At 43.3% G+C, this 15392-nt stretch overlaps 1 protein-coding gene across 2 annotated transcripts in view; it reads right to left on the bottom strand.

The window, feature by feature from the left end:
- syt14a (synaptotagmin XIVa) overlaps positions 1-15392 on the bottom strand; it is a 239762-nt gene that overhangs the window by 67834 nt on the left and 156536 nt on the right. For both annotated transcript variants that reach the window (XM_029766857.1, XM_029766858.1), the window contains exon 4: positions 9784-9999. In XM_029766857.1, coding sequence (XP_029622717.1) covers positions 9784-9999 — 216 coding nt within the window. The remainder of the gene's footprint in view (positions 1-9783; positions 10000-15392) is intronic.

Here is a 15392-nt window from a genome sequence, read left to right as displayed (position 1 = left end):
CTCTGTCAGATCTAAAAACATTTTAACCAGTTAGAGACACATCAGTATCCAGCACAGAATTATTTAAATACGTTTCAGATATTACCAGAATGTCTACTTTAGTTTGAGAGGCCAGAGTTATAATAAAGTCAATTTTTGTATCAAACTTCTGGCATTTACATGAATCAGTCCAATGCCACAGCTGCGGGATTTCAAATCAGACGGAGTCTCTAATACAAGCATACTATTCTCAGTTGGTAACCCCTAATTTTTAAATACCATAGGGCTAGCTTGAATTGGTAAAATACAATATTTTCTAGAACTGTACCATTGGCCCTATGCCTCGAGTGAGGACGTGGGTTAAAACAAGAGTGGGTACCTGTTGCAGGCCTGCAGTATGATGATAATTGTTGGTTGGGATTACCTGAGTGGGACTTGGGTGTTGATAAGTCAATGGCTCAGTGCAGCCTTAAAATGTGAGGACCGAGTCCAGGCACCAAGGTGATTTGGATGGACTCCGTCCTCTCTGTAAAGCATCTTCTCTTTCCGAACGGTGTCAAAGTTATTCACAAAAGTAACTCCAACAGAGCTACAGTAGACACGTAGCCAGTCATGTAGTGTCTGCAACCAACGGAATCTTTCGCTGCCACGACTCAGTGATGGCACTGGGCCTTAAATAATTGGACGATTGTTGGAGTCTTTCATTGTTCCAATCAGTTCTTTAAAATCCCAAAGTAGCCTAGTGATGTCCTGTACCCTAGCCCCAGTATAGCACAAGGTTTTTGCCCCGGGAACTGAGATATTTTTCACAATAGAGCTGCCGATGATAATGGCTGGTTAGATGGCAGAGGAGGTCAGTCAGTTTTTGTGCCTTGAGCCGGCTGCAAAACCCTTGTGTCTGACGGAGGAGCTAGTGTGTTTGACACCCTTGAGGTCCGGTGAGAGGAAGAGCGCAGCTGATCCGAGGCCGAGTCCCCCCGGGAATGTGGAGGATGGGAGTCCGAGGCAGAATCTCGTTGGGAAGGAGTCCGGATAGGGGGCAATGGCGCTGGAACATCCAAAGCCAAGAGGGCGAAGCTGTTAGACAACTGTGCTTACTATAGAATTCTGTAGTATACTGTAGAATACTATACTACACACTGTAGTATACAGTGCATTCAGAAAGAATTCAGACCCCTTGACTTTTTCCACATTTTGTTACGTTACAGCCTTATTCTAAAACTGATTACATATTTTTTCTCCTCATTAAACTACACCAAATACCCCATAATGTTTGCAAATGTATTAAAAATAAAAAACATAAATATATTTTTTACATAGGTATTCAGACCCTTTCCTATGAGACTTGAAATTGAGCTCTGGTGCATCCTGTGTCCATTGATCGTCCTTGAGATGTTTCTACAACTTGATTGGTGTCTACCGGTGGTAAATCTAATAGATTGGACATGATCTGGAAGGTCCCACAGTTGATAGTGCATGTCAGCGCAAAAACCAAGCCATGAAGTCGAAGGAATTGTCCGTAGAGCTCTGAGACAGGATTGTGTCGAGGCACAGATCTGGGGAAGGGTACCAAAAAAATCCTGCAGCATTGAACCCTAACCCAAGAACACAGTGGCCTCCATCATTCTTAAATGGAAGAAGTTTGGAACCACCAAGACTCTTCCTAGAGCTGGCCATACGGCCAAACTGAGCAATTGGGGTAGAATGGCCTTGGTCAGGGATGTGACCAAGAACCCGATGGTCACTCTGACAGAGCTCCAGAGTTCCTCTGTGGAAATGGGAAGGACAACCATCTCTGCAACACTCCACCAATCAGGCCTTTATGGTAGAGTGGCCAGACAGAAGCCACTCCTCAGTAAAAGGCACATGATAGCCAGCTTGGAGTTTGTCAAAAGGCACCTAAAGGACTCTCATTTCTCATGGTCTCTCATGGTCTGATGAAACCAAGATACAACTCTTTAGCCTGAATGCCAATGTGTAATGACTGGAGGAAACCTGGCACCATCCCTACGGTGAAGCATGGTGGTGGCAGCATCATGCTGTGGGGGCATCATGCTGTGGGGATGTTTTTCAGCAGCAGGGACTGGGAGACTAGTCAGGATTGAGGCAAAGATGAACGGAGCAAAGTACAGAGATCTTTGATGAAAACCTGCTCCAGATCGTGCAGTGCCTCTGACTGGGGCGAAGGTTCACCTTCCAATAGAACAATGACCCTAGGCACACAGCCAAGACAACGCTGGAATGGCTTCGGGACAAGTCTCTGAATGTCCATGAGTGTTCCAGCCAGAGCCCGGACTTGAACCCTATCGAACATCTCCAAAGAGACCTGAAAATAGCTGTGCAAAGACACTCCCCATCCAACCTGACAAAGCTTGAGAGGATCTGCAGAGAAGAATGGGAGAAACTCCCCAAATACAGGTGTGCCAAGCTCGAGGCGTCATACCCAAGAAGACCGGAGGCTGTAATCGCTGCCAAAGGTGCTTCAACAAAGTACTGATTAAAGGGTCTGAATACTTATGTAAATGTGATATTTTATTATTACTTTTTAATTTATATGCAAAAATGTCTAAACACCTGTTATTACTTCGTCATTATGGGGTATTGTGTGTAGATTGATGGAGGGAAAAAAACAATTTAATACATTTTAGAATAAGGCTGTAATGTAACAAAATGTGGAAAAAGTCAAGGGGACTGAATACTTTCAGAATGCACTGTAACTCAATCATGTGTAGTACTTACTATAGAATGTTGTAGTATACTGTAGAATAATTTAGTAAATACTACAGTGTACTACAGACCACAAAAAAACAAAAGTAAATACTACAGTAATGTTCGCAAAAACATTATAGGAAATACTACACTGAACAAAAATATAAACTCAGCATACAATTATTTCAAAGATTTTTTTAAGTTACAGTTCATATAAGGAAATCAGTCAATTGAAATAAATTCATTAGGCCCTAATCTATGGATTTCACAACTGGGAATAAATATATGCATCTGTTGGTCACAGATACCTTGAAAAAAAAGTAGGGGTGTATATCAGAAAACCAGTTAGTATCTGGTGTGACCATTTGCCTTATGCAGCACAACACATCTCCTTCGCATAGAGGTGATCAGGCTGTTGATTGTGGCCTGTAGAATGTTGTCCCACGCCTCTTCAATGATTGTGCGAAGTTGCTGGATATGGTGACATGTCTGGTGAGTATGCAGACCATGGAAGAACTGAGACATTTTCAGCTTCCAAAAATTGTGTACAGATCCTTGCGACATGGGGCCGTGCAGTATCAGGCTGAAACATGAGGTAATACCGGCGAATGAATGGCACAACAATGGGCCTCAGGATCTTGTCATGGTATCTCTGTGCATTCAAACTGCCATCGATAAAATGGAATTGTGTTCGTTGTCAGTAGCTTATGCCTACCCATAACATAACCCCACCACCACCATGGGGCACTCTATACACAACGTTGACATCAGCAAACCTCTCGCAAACATGGCGCCATACATGCTGTCTGCCATCTGCCCGGTACAGTTGAAACCGGGATTAATCCGTGAAGAGCACATTTCTCCAGCGTCCCAGTGGCCACCGTTGTCAGTTATGGACATCGAAGGTGAGTATTTTCCCACCGTTATGACGCCAAACTGCAGTCAGGTCAAGACTCTAGTGAGGACAAACCCTGAGACGGTTTCTGAAAATATTTCAAGAAATTCTTCGGTTGTGCAAACCCACAGTTTCATCAGTTGTCCGGATAGCTGGTCTCAGATGATCCCGCAGGCGAAGAAGCCGGATGTGGAGGTCCAGGGCTTGCGTGGTTACACGTGGTCTGTGGTTGTGAGGCCGGATGGTGGTACTTCCAAATTCTCTAAAACGACGTTGGAGGTGGCTTATAGTAGAGAAATAGACATTTAATTCTCTGGCAACAGAGGTGGACATTCCTGTAGACAGCATTCCATTTGCATGCTCCCTCACAAATTGAGACATCTGTATCATTGTGTTGTGTGAAAAAACTGCACATTTTAGAGTGTCCTTTTATTGTCCCCAGCACAAGGTGGACATGTGTAATGATTTTGCTGTTTAATCAGCTTCTTGATATCCCACACCTGTCAGGTGGATGGATTATCTTGGCAAAGGAGAATTGTATTTTTATTTATTTCACCTTTATTTAAGCAGGTAGGCCAGTTGAGAACAAGTTCTCATTTACAACTGCGACTTGGCCAAGATATAGTAAAGCAGTGCGACAAAAACAACACAGAGTTACACATGGGATAAACAAACGTAAAGCCAATAACACAATAGAAAAATCTATATACAGTGTGTGCAAATGTAGTAAGATTAGGGAGGTAAGGCAATAAATAGGCCATAGTGGCAAAATAATTACAATTTAGCATTAACACTGGAGTGATAGATGTGCAGATGATGATGTGCAAGTAGAGATACTGGGGTGAAAAAGAGCAAAAAATAAATAACAATATGGGGATGATGTAGTTGGGTGGGCAATTTACAGATGGCTGTGTACAGGTGCAATGATCGGTAAGCTGCTCTGACAGCTGATGCTTAAAGTTAGTGAAGGAGATATGAGTCTCCAGCTTCAGTGATTTTTGCTATTCGTTCCAGTCATTGGTAGCAGAGAACTGGAAGGAAAGGCGACCAAAGGAGGAATTGGCTTTGGGGATGACCAGTGAAATATACCTGCTGGAGCGCGTGCTATGGGTGGGTGTTGCTATGGTGACCAGTGAGCCAAGGTAAAGCGGGGCTTGACCAAGCAAAGACTTTTGCTGACCTGGAGCCAGAGGGTTTGGCGACGGATATGTAGTGAGGGCCAGCCAACGAGAGCATACAGGTTGCAGTGGTGGGTAGTATATGGGGCTTTGGTGACAAAACGGATGGCACTGTAATAGACTACATCCAATTTGCTGAGTAGAGTGTTGGACGCTATTTTGTAAATTACATCGCCGAGGTCAAGGATCGGTAGGATAGTCAGTTTTACGAGGGTATGTTTGGCAGCATGAGTGAAGGATGCTTTGTTGCAAAATAGGAAGCCAATTCTAGATGTCATTTTGGATTGTAGATTCTTAATGTGAGTCTGGAAGGAGAGTTTACAGTCTAGACACCTAGGTATTTGTAGCTGTCCACATATTCTAAGTCAAAACCGTCCAGAGTAGTGATGCTAGTCGGGTGGGCGGGTGCAGGCAGCAATTGGTTGAAGAGCATGCATTTAGTTTTACTAGCATTTAAGAGCAGTTGGAGGCCATGGAAGGAGTGTTGTATGGCATTGAAGCTCGTCTGGAGGATTGTAAACACAGTGTCCAAAGAAGGGCCAGAAGTATACAGAATGGTGTCGTCTGCGTAGAGGTGGATCAAAGAATCATCAGCAGCAAGAGCGACATCATTGATATATACAGAAAAAAGAGTCGGCCCGAGAATTGAACCCTGTGGCACCCCCATAGAGACTGCCAGAAGGCCGGACAACAGGCCCTCCGATTTGACACACTGAACTCTATCTGAGAAGTAGTTGGTGAACCAGGCAAGGCAGTCATTTGAGAAACCAAGGCTGTTGAGTCCATGGTGATTGAGAGAGTCGAAAGCCTTGGCCAGGTCGATGAAAATGGCTGCATAGTACTGTCTTTTATCGATGGCGGTTATGCTATCGTTTTGGACTTTGAGCGTGGCTGAGGTGCACCCATGAACAGCTCGGAAACCAGATTGCATAGTGGTGGGTAAGGTGGGATTCGAAATGGTCAGTGATCTGTTTGTTAACTTGTTAACTAGCTTTCGAAGACTTTAGGAAGGCAGGGCAGGGTTGATATAGGTCTGTAACCGTTTGGGTCTGGAGTGTCTCCCCATTTGAAGAGGAGGATGACCGCGGCCACTTTCCAATCTTTAGGGATCTCAGACGATACGGAAGAGAGGGTGAACAGGCTAGTAATAGGGGTTGCAACAATTGTGGCGAATAATTTTAGAAAGAGAGGGTCCAGATTGTCTAGCTGATTTGTCTAGCTGATTTGTAGGTGTCCAGAATTTGAGGCTCTTTCAGAACATCAGCTATCTGGATTTGGGTGAAGGAAAAGTGGGGGGAGGGGGGGGGGGCTTGGGCAAGTTGCTGTGGGGGGTGCAGAGCTGTTGGCTGGGGTAGGGATAGCCAGGTGGAAAGCACGGCGAGCCGTAGAAAAATGCTTATTGAAAATCTCGATTACCGTAGATTTATTGGTGGTGACGGTGTTTCCTAGCCTCAGTGCAGTGGGCAGCTGGGAGGAGGTGCTCTTATTCTCCATGGACTTTACAGTGTTTCAAAACATTTTGTAATTTGTGCTACAGGATGAAAATATCTGTTTGAAAAAGTTAGCCTTTGCTTTCCTAACCCACTGTGTATATTGGTTCCTAACATCCCTGAAAAGTTGCATATTGCAGGGGCTATTCGATGCTAATGCAGAAGGCCACAGGATGTTTTTGTGCTGGTCAGGGGCAGTCAAGTCTGGAGTGAACCAAGGGCAATATCTGTTCTTAGTTCACATTTTTTGAATGGGGCATGCTTATTTAAGATGGCGAGGAAAGCAGTTTTAAAGAATAAACAGTTATCCTCTACTGACCGGATGAGGTCAATATCCTTCCAGGATACCCGGGCCAGGTCGATTAGAAAGGCATGCTCGCTGAACTGTTTTAGGAAGCGTTTGACAGTGAGGAGGTGGTCGTTTGACCGCGGACCCATTACGGACGCAGGCAATGAGGCAGTGATCGCTGAGATCCTGGTTGAAGACATCAGAGGTGTATTTATAGGGCAGGTTGTTCAGGATGATATCTATGAGGGTGCCCATGTTTACGGATTTAGGGTTGTACCTGGTAGGTTCCTTGATAATTTGTGTGAGATTGAGGGCATCTAGCTTAGATTGTAGGATGGTCGAGGTGTAAAGCATATCCCATTTTAGGTCACTTAACAGTACGAACTCTGAAGATAAATGGGGGCAATCAATTCACGTATGGTGTCCAGGGCACAGCTGGGGGCTGAGGGAGGTCTAAAACAAGTGGCAACAGTGAGAGACTTGTTTCTGGAAAAGTGGATTTTAAAAGTACAAACTCGAACTGTTTGGGCACAGACCTGGATAGCATGACAGAACTCTGCAGACACTCTCTGCAGTAGATTGCAAGTCCGCCCCTTTTGGCAGTTCTATCTCGGCGGAAAATGTTATAGTTGGGGATGGAAATTTCAGAATTTTTGGTGGCCTTCCTAAGCCAGGATTCAGACACGGCTAGCACATCAGGGTTGGCAGAGTGTGCTAAAGCAGTGAATAAAACAAACTTAGGGAGGAGGCTTCTGATGTTAACATGCATGAAACCAAGGCTTTGCGATTACAGAAGTCAACAAATGATAGCACCTGGGGAATAGGTGTGGAACTGAGGGCTACAGGGCCTTGATTAACCTCTACGTCACTAGATGAACAGAGGAGGAGTAGGATATGGGTACGGCTGAAGGCTATAAGAACTGGTCGTCTAGTGCGTTGGGAACAGAGAATAAAAGGAGCAGATTTCTGGGCATGGTAGAATAGATTCAGGGCATAATGTACAGACAAGGGTATGGTAGGATGTGAGTACAGTGAAGGTAGACCTAGGCATGGGGTGACGATGAGAGAAGTTTCGTCTCTGGAGGCACCAGTTAAGCCAGGTGAGGTCTCCGCATGTGTGTGGGGTGAGACAAAAGAGCTATCTTAGGCATGTTGAGCGGGACTGAGGGCTCTACATTGACATAAAACAATAAGAACTAGCCGAGACAGCAGTAGACAAGGTATATTGACATTAGAAAGAGGAAGAAAGCAATCACAGGTGTTGATCAGGAGAAGTAAGACAACAACGAGTAAATAACGTTGAATGGGCAGAGCAGGTCAATTAGGTACATACAGGACCTGAGTTCGAGGCTGGGGCCGACAGATAAACAAAATGAGGTACCGTGTTATTGAAACAGTTCAAGGGGCATCAGCTGTGTAGCAGAGTGATCATAGGGTCCAATGAGCAGCAATAGGCGAGTCAGGGAGCCGTTCGGGAGTCACTACTACGCTAGGCGAGCGGGAGACACGGCGTTCAGAAAGGTAGCGGGCCGGGTATAGCAGATGGTTCTTCGGCGACATCGTAGCCTGTTGAGACAACATCGGGCGATTACGTCGGCAGACCAGTCGTGATGAATCGGCATGGCTCCGCGTCGACAATAATAATGGGTCCAGGCCAATTGGCAAAAGAGGTATTGTAGGCCTAGAATTAGCTTGTATATGGGCCTAGCTCGAGGCTAGTTCAAGGCTAACTGACAGAGGCGATAGTAGCCACTTGTTTGCAGCTAGCTAGTTGCGATGATCCGGTGTAATGATCCAGAGTGGCAGAAATCCGGTGATGTGGTAGAGGCGCAACAACTTCCAAATTTGTTCGACATTTGAAGCAGCACAAAGAAGGGTAAGTCGTGGCTAATATATATATATATATATATATATATATATATATATATATATATATATATATATATATATATCATTCATAACTTTGCTAGTGTAGCATGTTGGCTAACGTAACATTAAATCAATGAGCCTCCACATAGTCAGTCAGTGTGGGAACGTGATCATTGCACTACAACTGGCTAGGCAGTTGGTAGCCTAAATCCTGCCTGATGTTACTGCTGTTCCTAAAGCCATTGACATAGGTTAGCCTATTGTAACTACACACACAGTGTGTGTGTGTGTGTGTGTGTGTTATTGTTGGGCGATTGTGTACAAGCCTACATCGCTCGATTGCGCCCCATAGTGATCCTCGATAGTCGATCGCCATTGGGGGGGTGTATCTTACTTATGACTACCCATGTATTTCCATGGAAATATAAAGTTTATTGGAAAGTAATAAATATATTTTTAAAAGCATTCATGATTTGCGTAAATGTAATATACTATTACTGTTGTTAAAAACATGAAATGGTATTGCATTTGGTGAAGAGCACATTATGACTTGTTTAGGACTCGAAACTCAAAGTTTAGGACTTGAGATTTGACTTGAGACTTGTTAGTCTTGATTTGAGATTTGACTCGGACTTGCCTGTCTTGACTTGGGACTTGACTTAGGACTTGAGTGCTAAGACTTGAGACTTACTTGTGACTTGTAAAACAATGACCTGGTCCCACCTCTGGTATATACTACAGTATTTAATTTGCATATAGCCTGCCCATTCCCCTCCCCATGTCCAAATTTGGGCCACCTATCAGTGAGAAACCTACATGCCAAGTAAAGGCCATATATTGTGTGCCCTACAGGTTATAAAAAAAGAGCTAAAGCTTTGACCTCAGTTCTACCTATCTACAGGTTATGGAAAATTAGCTCTTTGAGTATTTTGTCCAGTAGGTTTCATCAAGGACAAAGCAAACAGAAAAAGAAAATACAAACATTATAGTAAATACTACAGTGTACTACAGTCCGCAAAAACAGTTATTACTATAGTATGTACTACAGTTTTTTTGTTACTACAGTAAAGACAGCAAAAAATGTAACCATAGTATACTATAGTATTTCTTCATGTGGGAGGTGTGCGTGATCTAATCATTATGAGTGCTGTTGGGGGCTGGGCGCGGCCTGCTGAAGAATGGCGCTCCCCACTGCCGGGTGGTTCTGAAATAGAATCTACAGTGCACTGTTTGATGGCCGCACTCTTGTGGCTTCCACAGGTTAACATTACATTTTTAAATGAGCCTTTTCAATGTAGTTACAAAAGACTGCACCCACACTGTGCCCACCGTTGCCCTAAGATTGCCCACCTTTGCCCTATAGACATAACCTACCGTCCTCTGCCGAGGCCTCGCTGCTGTAGCCGTCATACTCGGCTGATAGGGGGCTGTACTTCTGCCTCATCTCCCAGCCGTAGCCATTTGACTGGCTGCCGCTAGCCCCGCCTCGGAGACCCTGCGAACGGTTGACTGCTTCTTGGTACTGGCCCATCACCTCATCCTCGCTGTCTGATGACGAACCCTTCAGGTCACCGTCAGGGTAGATCTTTTCTAGAGGTGGAAGATAAAAAGGGAAAGAGATATGTTAAAGTGGATTTCTGTCCTTAAGATCAAATATAGGATCAGCTTTAATTACCCATTTTTCATTTTTATTTTAACCTCTCCTTGATCGGTGCCCCCCCCCCGCATTATGGTTAAGCTAACATGGGCTAATGTGATTAGCATGAGGTTGTAAGTAACAAGAACATTTCCAAGGACATAGACATATTTGATATCGGCAGAAAGCTTTAATTCTTGTTAATCTAACTGCACTGTCCAATTTACAGTAGCTATTATAGTGAAAGAATACCATGCTATTGTTTGAGGAGAGTGTACAGTTATGAACTTCAAAATGTGTTAATCAACCAATTAGGCACATTTGGGCAGTCTCGATACAACATTTTGAACAGAAATGCAATGGTTCATTGGATCAGTCTAAAACCTTGCACATACACTGCTGCCATCTAGTGGCCAACATCTGAATTGCGCCTAGATTCCTAAGTCATATATTGGCCTTTCTCTTACATTTAAAAGAAGAAGAAAAAAATTAAGTAATGTGTTTTTTCTTTGTATTATCTTTTACCAGATCTAATGTGTTATATTCTCCTACATTAATTTCACATTTCCACAAACTTCAAAGTGTTTCCTTTCAAATGGTATCAAGAATATGCATATCCTTGCTTCAGTTCCTGAGCTACAGGCAGTTAGATTTGGGTATGTCATTTTAGGTGAAAATTGAAGAAAAGGGTCCGATCCTTACAACAAACGGGCCTCAGGATCTCGTCACGCTATCTCTGTGCATTAAAATGGCATTGGTAAAACGCAATTGTGTTTGTTGTCCATAGCTTATGCCTGCCCAAACCAGAACCCCACCGCCAGAGTGTGCTCTGTTGATCTGTTGATCTGACCTAACAACAACAGTCAAGCACCCAAGTTAACTGGCTAACGTTGGCTAGCTTGCTAGCTACTTCCAGACACAAATGAGAGTACAGCTCACTCTGACCATTTTACTCATCCTAGCAGAGCTCGTTAGGCTGTTTTCATGTTATCCAGAGTGTTGGTGTCTGCAACTGTGCTGCTGGCGACAATTTAAAACACTTTTTTCCCAACGTTTACTGACACCGTCCATATTCAACAAGTGTTGAGAGTTTGTAAATTTGTCAGTTGTCATTCTGCGCTCTGGCACACTCAGACGAGCTCATGAAACATGCGACCAACACTGTTGCGTTTATATTTTTGTTCAGAGTAGAAAGGCTATGCCACCACTATACAGTGGGGGAAAAAAGTATTTGATCCCCTGCTGATTTTGTACGTATGCCCACTGATAAAGAAAGGATCAGTCTATAATTTTAATGGTAGGTTTATTTGAACAGTGAGAGACAGAATAACAACAAAATAATCCAGAAAAACGCATGTCAAAAATGTTAGAAATTGATTTGCATTTTAATGAGGGAAATAAGTATCTGACCCCCTCTCAATCAGAAAGATTTCTGGCTCCCAGGTGTCTTTTATACAGGTAGCGAGCTGAGATTAGGAGCAAACTCTTAAAGGGAGTGCTCCTAACCGCAACTTGTTACCTGTAAAAAAGACACATGTCCACAGAAGCAATCAATCAATCAGATTCCAAACTCTCCACCATGGCCAAGACCAAAGAGCTCTCCAAGGATGTCAGGGGCAAGATTGTAGACCTACACAAGGCTGGAATGGGCTACAAGACCATCGCCAAGCAGCTTGGTGAGAAGGTGACAACATTTGGTGCGATTATTCGCAAATGGAAGAAACACAAAGAACTGTCAATATCCCTCAGCCTGGGGCTCCATGCAAGATCTCACCTCGTGGGGTTGCAATGATCATGAGAACGGTGAGGAATCAGCCCAGAACTACACGGGAGGATCTTGTCAATGATCTCAAGGCAGCTGGGACCATAGTCACCAAGAAAACAATTGGTAACACACTACGCCGTGAAGGAATGAAATCCTGCAGCGCCCGCAAGGTCACCCTGCTCAAGAATACATATACATGCCCGTCTGAAGTTTGCCAATGAACATCCGAATGATTCAGAGGACAACTGGTGAAAGTTTTGTGGTCAGATGAGACCAAAATGGAGCTCTTTGGCATCAACTCAACTCGCCGTGTTTGGAGGAGGAGGAATGCTGCCTATGACCCCAAGAACACCACCGTCAAACATGGAGGTGGTAACATTATGCTTTGGGGGTGTTTTTCTGCTAAGGGGACAGGACAACTTCACCGCATCAAAGGGACGATGGATGGGGCCTTGTACCATCAAATCCTGGGTGAGAACATCCTTCCCTCAGCCAGGGCATTGAAAATGGGTCGTGGATGGGTATTCCAGCATGACAATAACCCAAAACACACGGCCAAGGCAACAAAGGAGTGGCTCAAGAGGAAGCACATTAAGGTCCTGGAGTGGCCGAGCCAGTCTCCAGACCTTAATCCCATAGAAAATATGTGGAGGGAGCTGAAGGTTCGAGTTGCCAAATGTCCGCCTCGAAACCTTAATGACTTGGAGAAGATCTGCAAAGAGGAGTGGGACAAAATCCCTCCTGAGATGTGTGCAAACCTGGTGGCCAACTACAAGAAACGTCTGACCTCTGTGATTGCCAACAATGGTTTTGCCACCAAGTACTAAGTCATGTTTTGCAGAGGGGTCAAATACTTATTTCCCTCATTAAAATGCAAATAATTTTATAACATTTTTGACATGCGTTTTTCTGTATTTTTTGTTATTCTGTCTCTCACTGTTCAAATAAACCTACCATTAAAATTATAGACTGATCATTTCTTTGTAAGTGGGCAAACGTACAAAATCAGCAGGGGATCAAATACTTTTTTCCCCCACTGTACATGCAGTAACTTTTCATAATATTGTTTCATAAATTATGTATACTTTTTACTTTTGCCCCATATCAGGTTGAATGTTTCACAACAACAATCAAGAGTGAAATTAGAGGCTGCTATGAGCCAAGATGGCAGTGGACAATCATCTGGTAGCGGCAACAAACTACCCAAAAGAGTTGACCTTACTAGGAAAACCCCTGGCCCTACTAGTATACAGTATACTACTTAAGTAGTTTTTTGGGTATCTGTACTTTACATTACTATTTATATTTTTGACAACTTTTACTTTTACTTTACTACATTCCTAAAGAAAATGATATACTTTTTACTACATACATTTTCCCTGACACCCAAAAGTACTTGTTACATTTTGAATGCTTAGCAGGACAGAAAATTGTCCAATTAGCACACTTACCAAGAGAACATCCCTGGTAATCCCTACTGCCTCTGACCTGGCGGACTCACTAAACACAAATGCTTTGTTTTTAAATTATGTCTGAGTGTTGGAGTGTGACCCTGGCTATCCGTAAATAAATACAACATTTTGCTTAAAATAATGCATTTTAAATGATATGTACTTTTACTTTTGATACTTAAGTATGTTTTAGCAACTGCATTTACTTTTGATACTTAAGTATATTTAAAACCAAATACTTTTAGACTTTTACTCAAGTAGTGTTTTACTGGGTGACTCACTTTTACTGGGTGACTTTCATTTTCTATTAAGGTATCTTTACTTTTACTCAAGTATGAGATGTAGTACTTTTTCCCACCACTGATCATGAGGGAAAAAATGGCAGCACCCATACTGCCCTACCAAGCAAAAGAGCAGTGACTCAGTGAAACTGAGAATAATGACTTCAAAGTTTTGTTTATTGTCCAGCCAAATTAATTGTAGGCAGATCAATGGTGATGTGGTTATCTGATGTCTTACTATGACGTAATTTTTTATTCATTTTGACCCTGACATGACCTTTGACCCTAGAAGGCAGTTACTGCTTTCTTGCTTGGTACAGCCACTGGAATACGTTTCCATGACGATAAAAAAAATACAAACTTGTGTTACTATATTTATTTGTATGTGGCAGTCAGTGTCATATTTAAGTGATAATGCCCAAGAAGCCGGTGTTTGGAGGATATATTGGCATGAGTGTTAGGCCGAGATTAAGTCGAGGGCCAGCAAACTGTGCCAATATATCCTCCAAACACCGACTTCGAGGGTATTATCACTTTTATACAACAGGTTACCAACACATTCAAATAATGATTGACATATTTTGATGAATTTATTCATACTATTTCATCCTTCCACAAGATATAGTCCCGAAACAAATCTAGGGTTGCTACTCAAGCTGGCTAGTCATTCGTTCTATTGGTTCAGTTGCCAGAGACAAGATCAAATCAAATCAAATGTATTTATATAGCCCTTCTTACATCAGCTGATATCTCAAAGTGCTGTACAGAAACCCAGCCAAAAACCCCAAACAGCAAGCAATGCAGGTGTAGAAGCACGGTGGCTAGGAAAAACTCCCTAGAAAGGCCAAAACCTAGGAAGAAACCTAGAGGAACCAGGCTATGAGGGGTGGCCAGTCCTCTTCTGGCTGTGCCGGGTGGAGATTATAACAGCACATGGCCTAGATGTTCAAATGTTCATAAACGACCAGCATTGTCAAATAATAATAATCATAGTAGTTGTCGAGGGTGCAACAAGTCAGTAACACAAGAGTAAGTGTCAGTTGGCTTTTTCATAGCCGATCTTTGAGAGTATCTCGACCGCTCCTGCTGTCTCTAGAGAGTTGAAAACAGCAGGTCTCGGACAGGTAGCACGTCCGGTGAATAGGTCAGGTTTTCCAGCAGGTCTGGGACAACAGGTCTGGGACAGGTAGCACGTCCGGTGGACAGGTCAGGGTTCCATAGCTGCAGGCAGAACAGTTGGAACTGGAGCAGCAGCACGGCCAGGTGAACTGGGGACAGCAAGGAGTCATCAAGCCAGGTAGTCCTGAGGCACCGGCTAAATCTTACCACCGGCTAAATCTCTGAGGTTAAAATGCATATTTACTTTGTTCCATCTGACTACACAATCCATTGTCTCATCAGCCCAGGCAGGGAAGTTTTAAACTTGATCTTCACTATAAAAAGCATCTAGACATTCTCTCACATTTCTTTTAGACTAACATTTAGTTTTCAACAGCGGAGATTTGTATAAACCTTGCTGTCTGTCTCTCCAACATTTGCAACATTGTTTCAATATTGAAATTTGAGATCCATCATTCAGGTGGTGTTTGGTTCCTGTAGGTGGTCACACAATCATATTACCCAGCTTTTGGTTCTATGATCATGTGTTTTCATGGAACGTCGACTATTTAACATGTCCAAAAAACAGGCAGTTTGTTCATACTTGTTCGAGTCGAAATAGTTATTCCCAGTCAACTAACTGCCAGTGAAATCTAGCAAAATATGTCCAATTTGGTGCACGTCACCAAGAGTATCCCGTTGAATGTTGAAGACACAGCAAATGTGGGTGTACCCGAGAAGCCGATGAAGTG

This window comes from Salmo trutta, chromosome 12 (genome assembly GCF_901001165.1).
Source record: "Salmo trutta chromosome 12, fSalTru1.1, whole genome shotgun sequence".
Classification (NCBI taxonomy): domain Eukaryota; kingdom Metazoa; phylum Chordata; class Actinopteri; order Salmoniformes; family Salmonidae; genus Salmo; species Salmo trutta.
The sequence above is the reverse complement of the archived record's forward strand: the minus strand, read 5'-3'. Positions and strand labels throughout refer to the sequence as shown.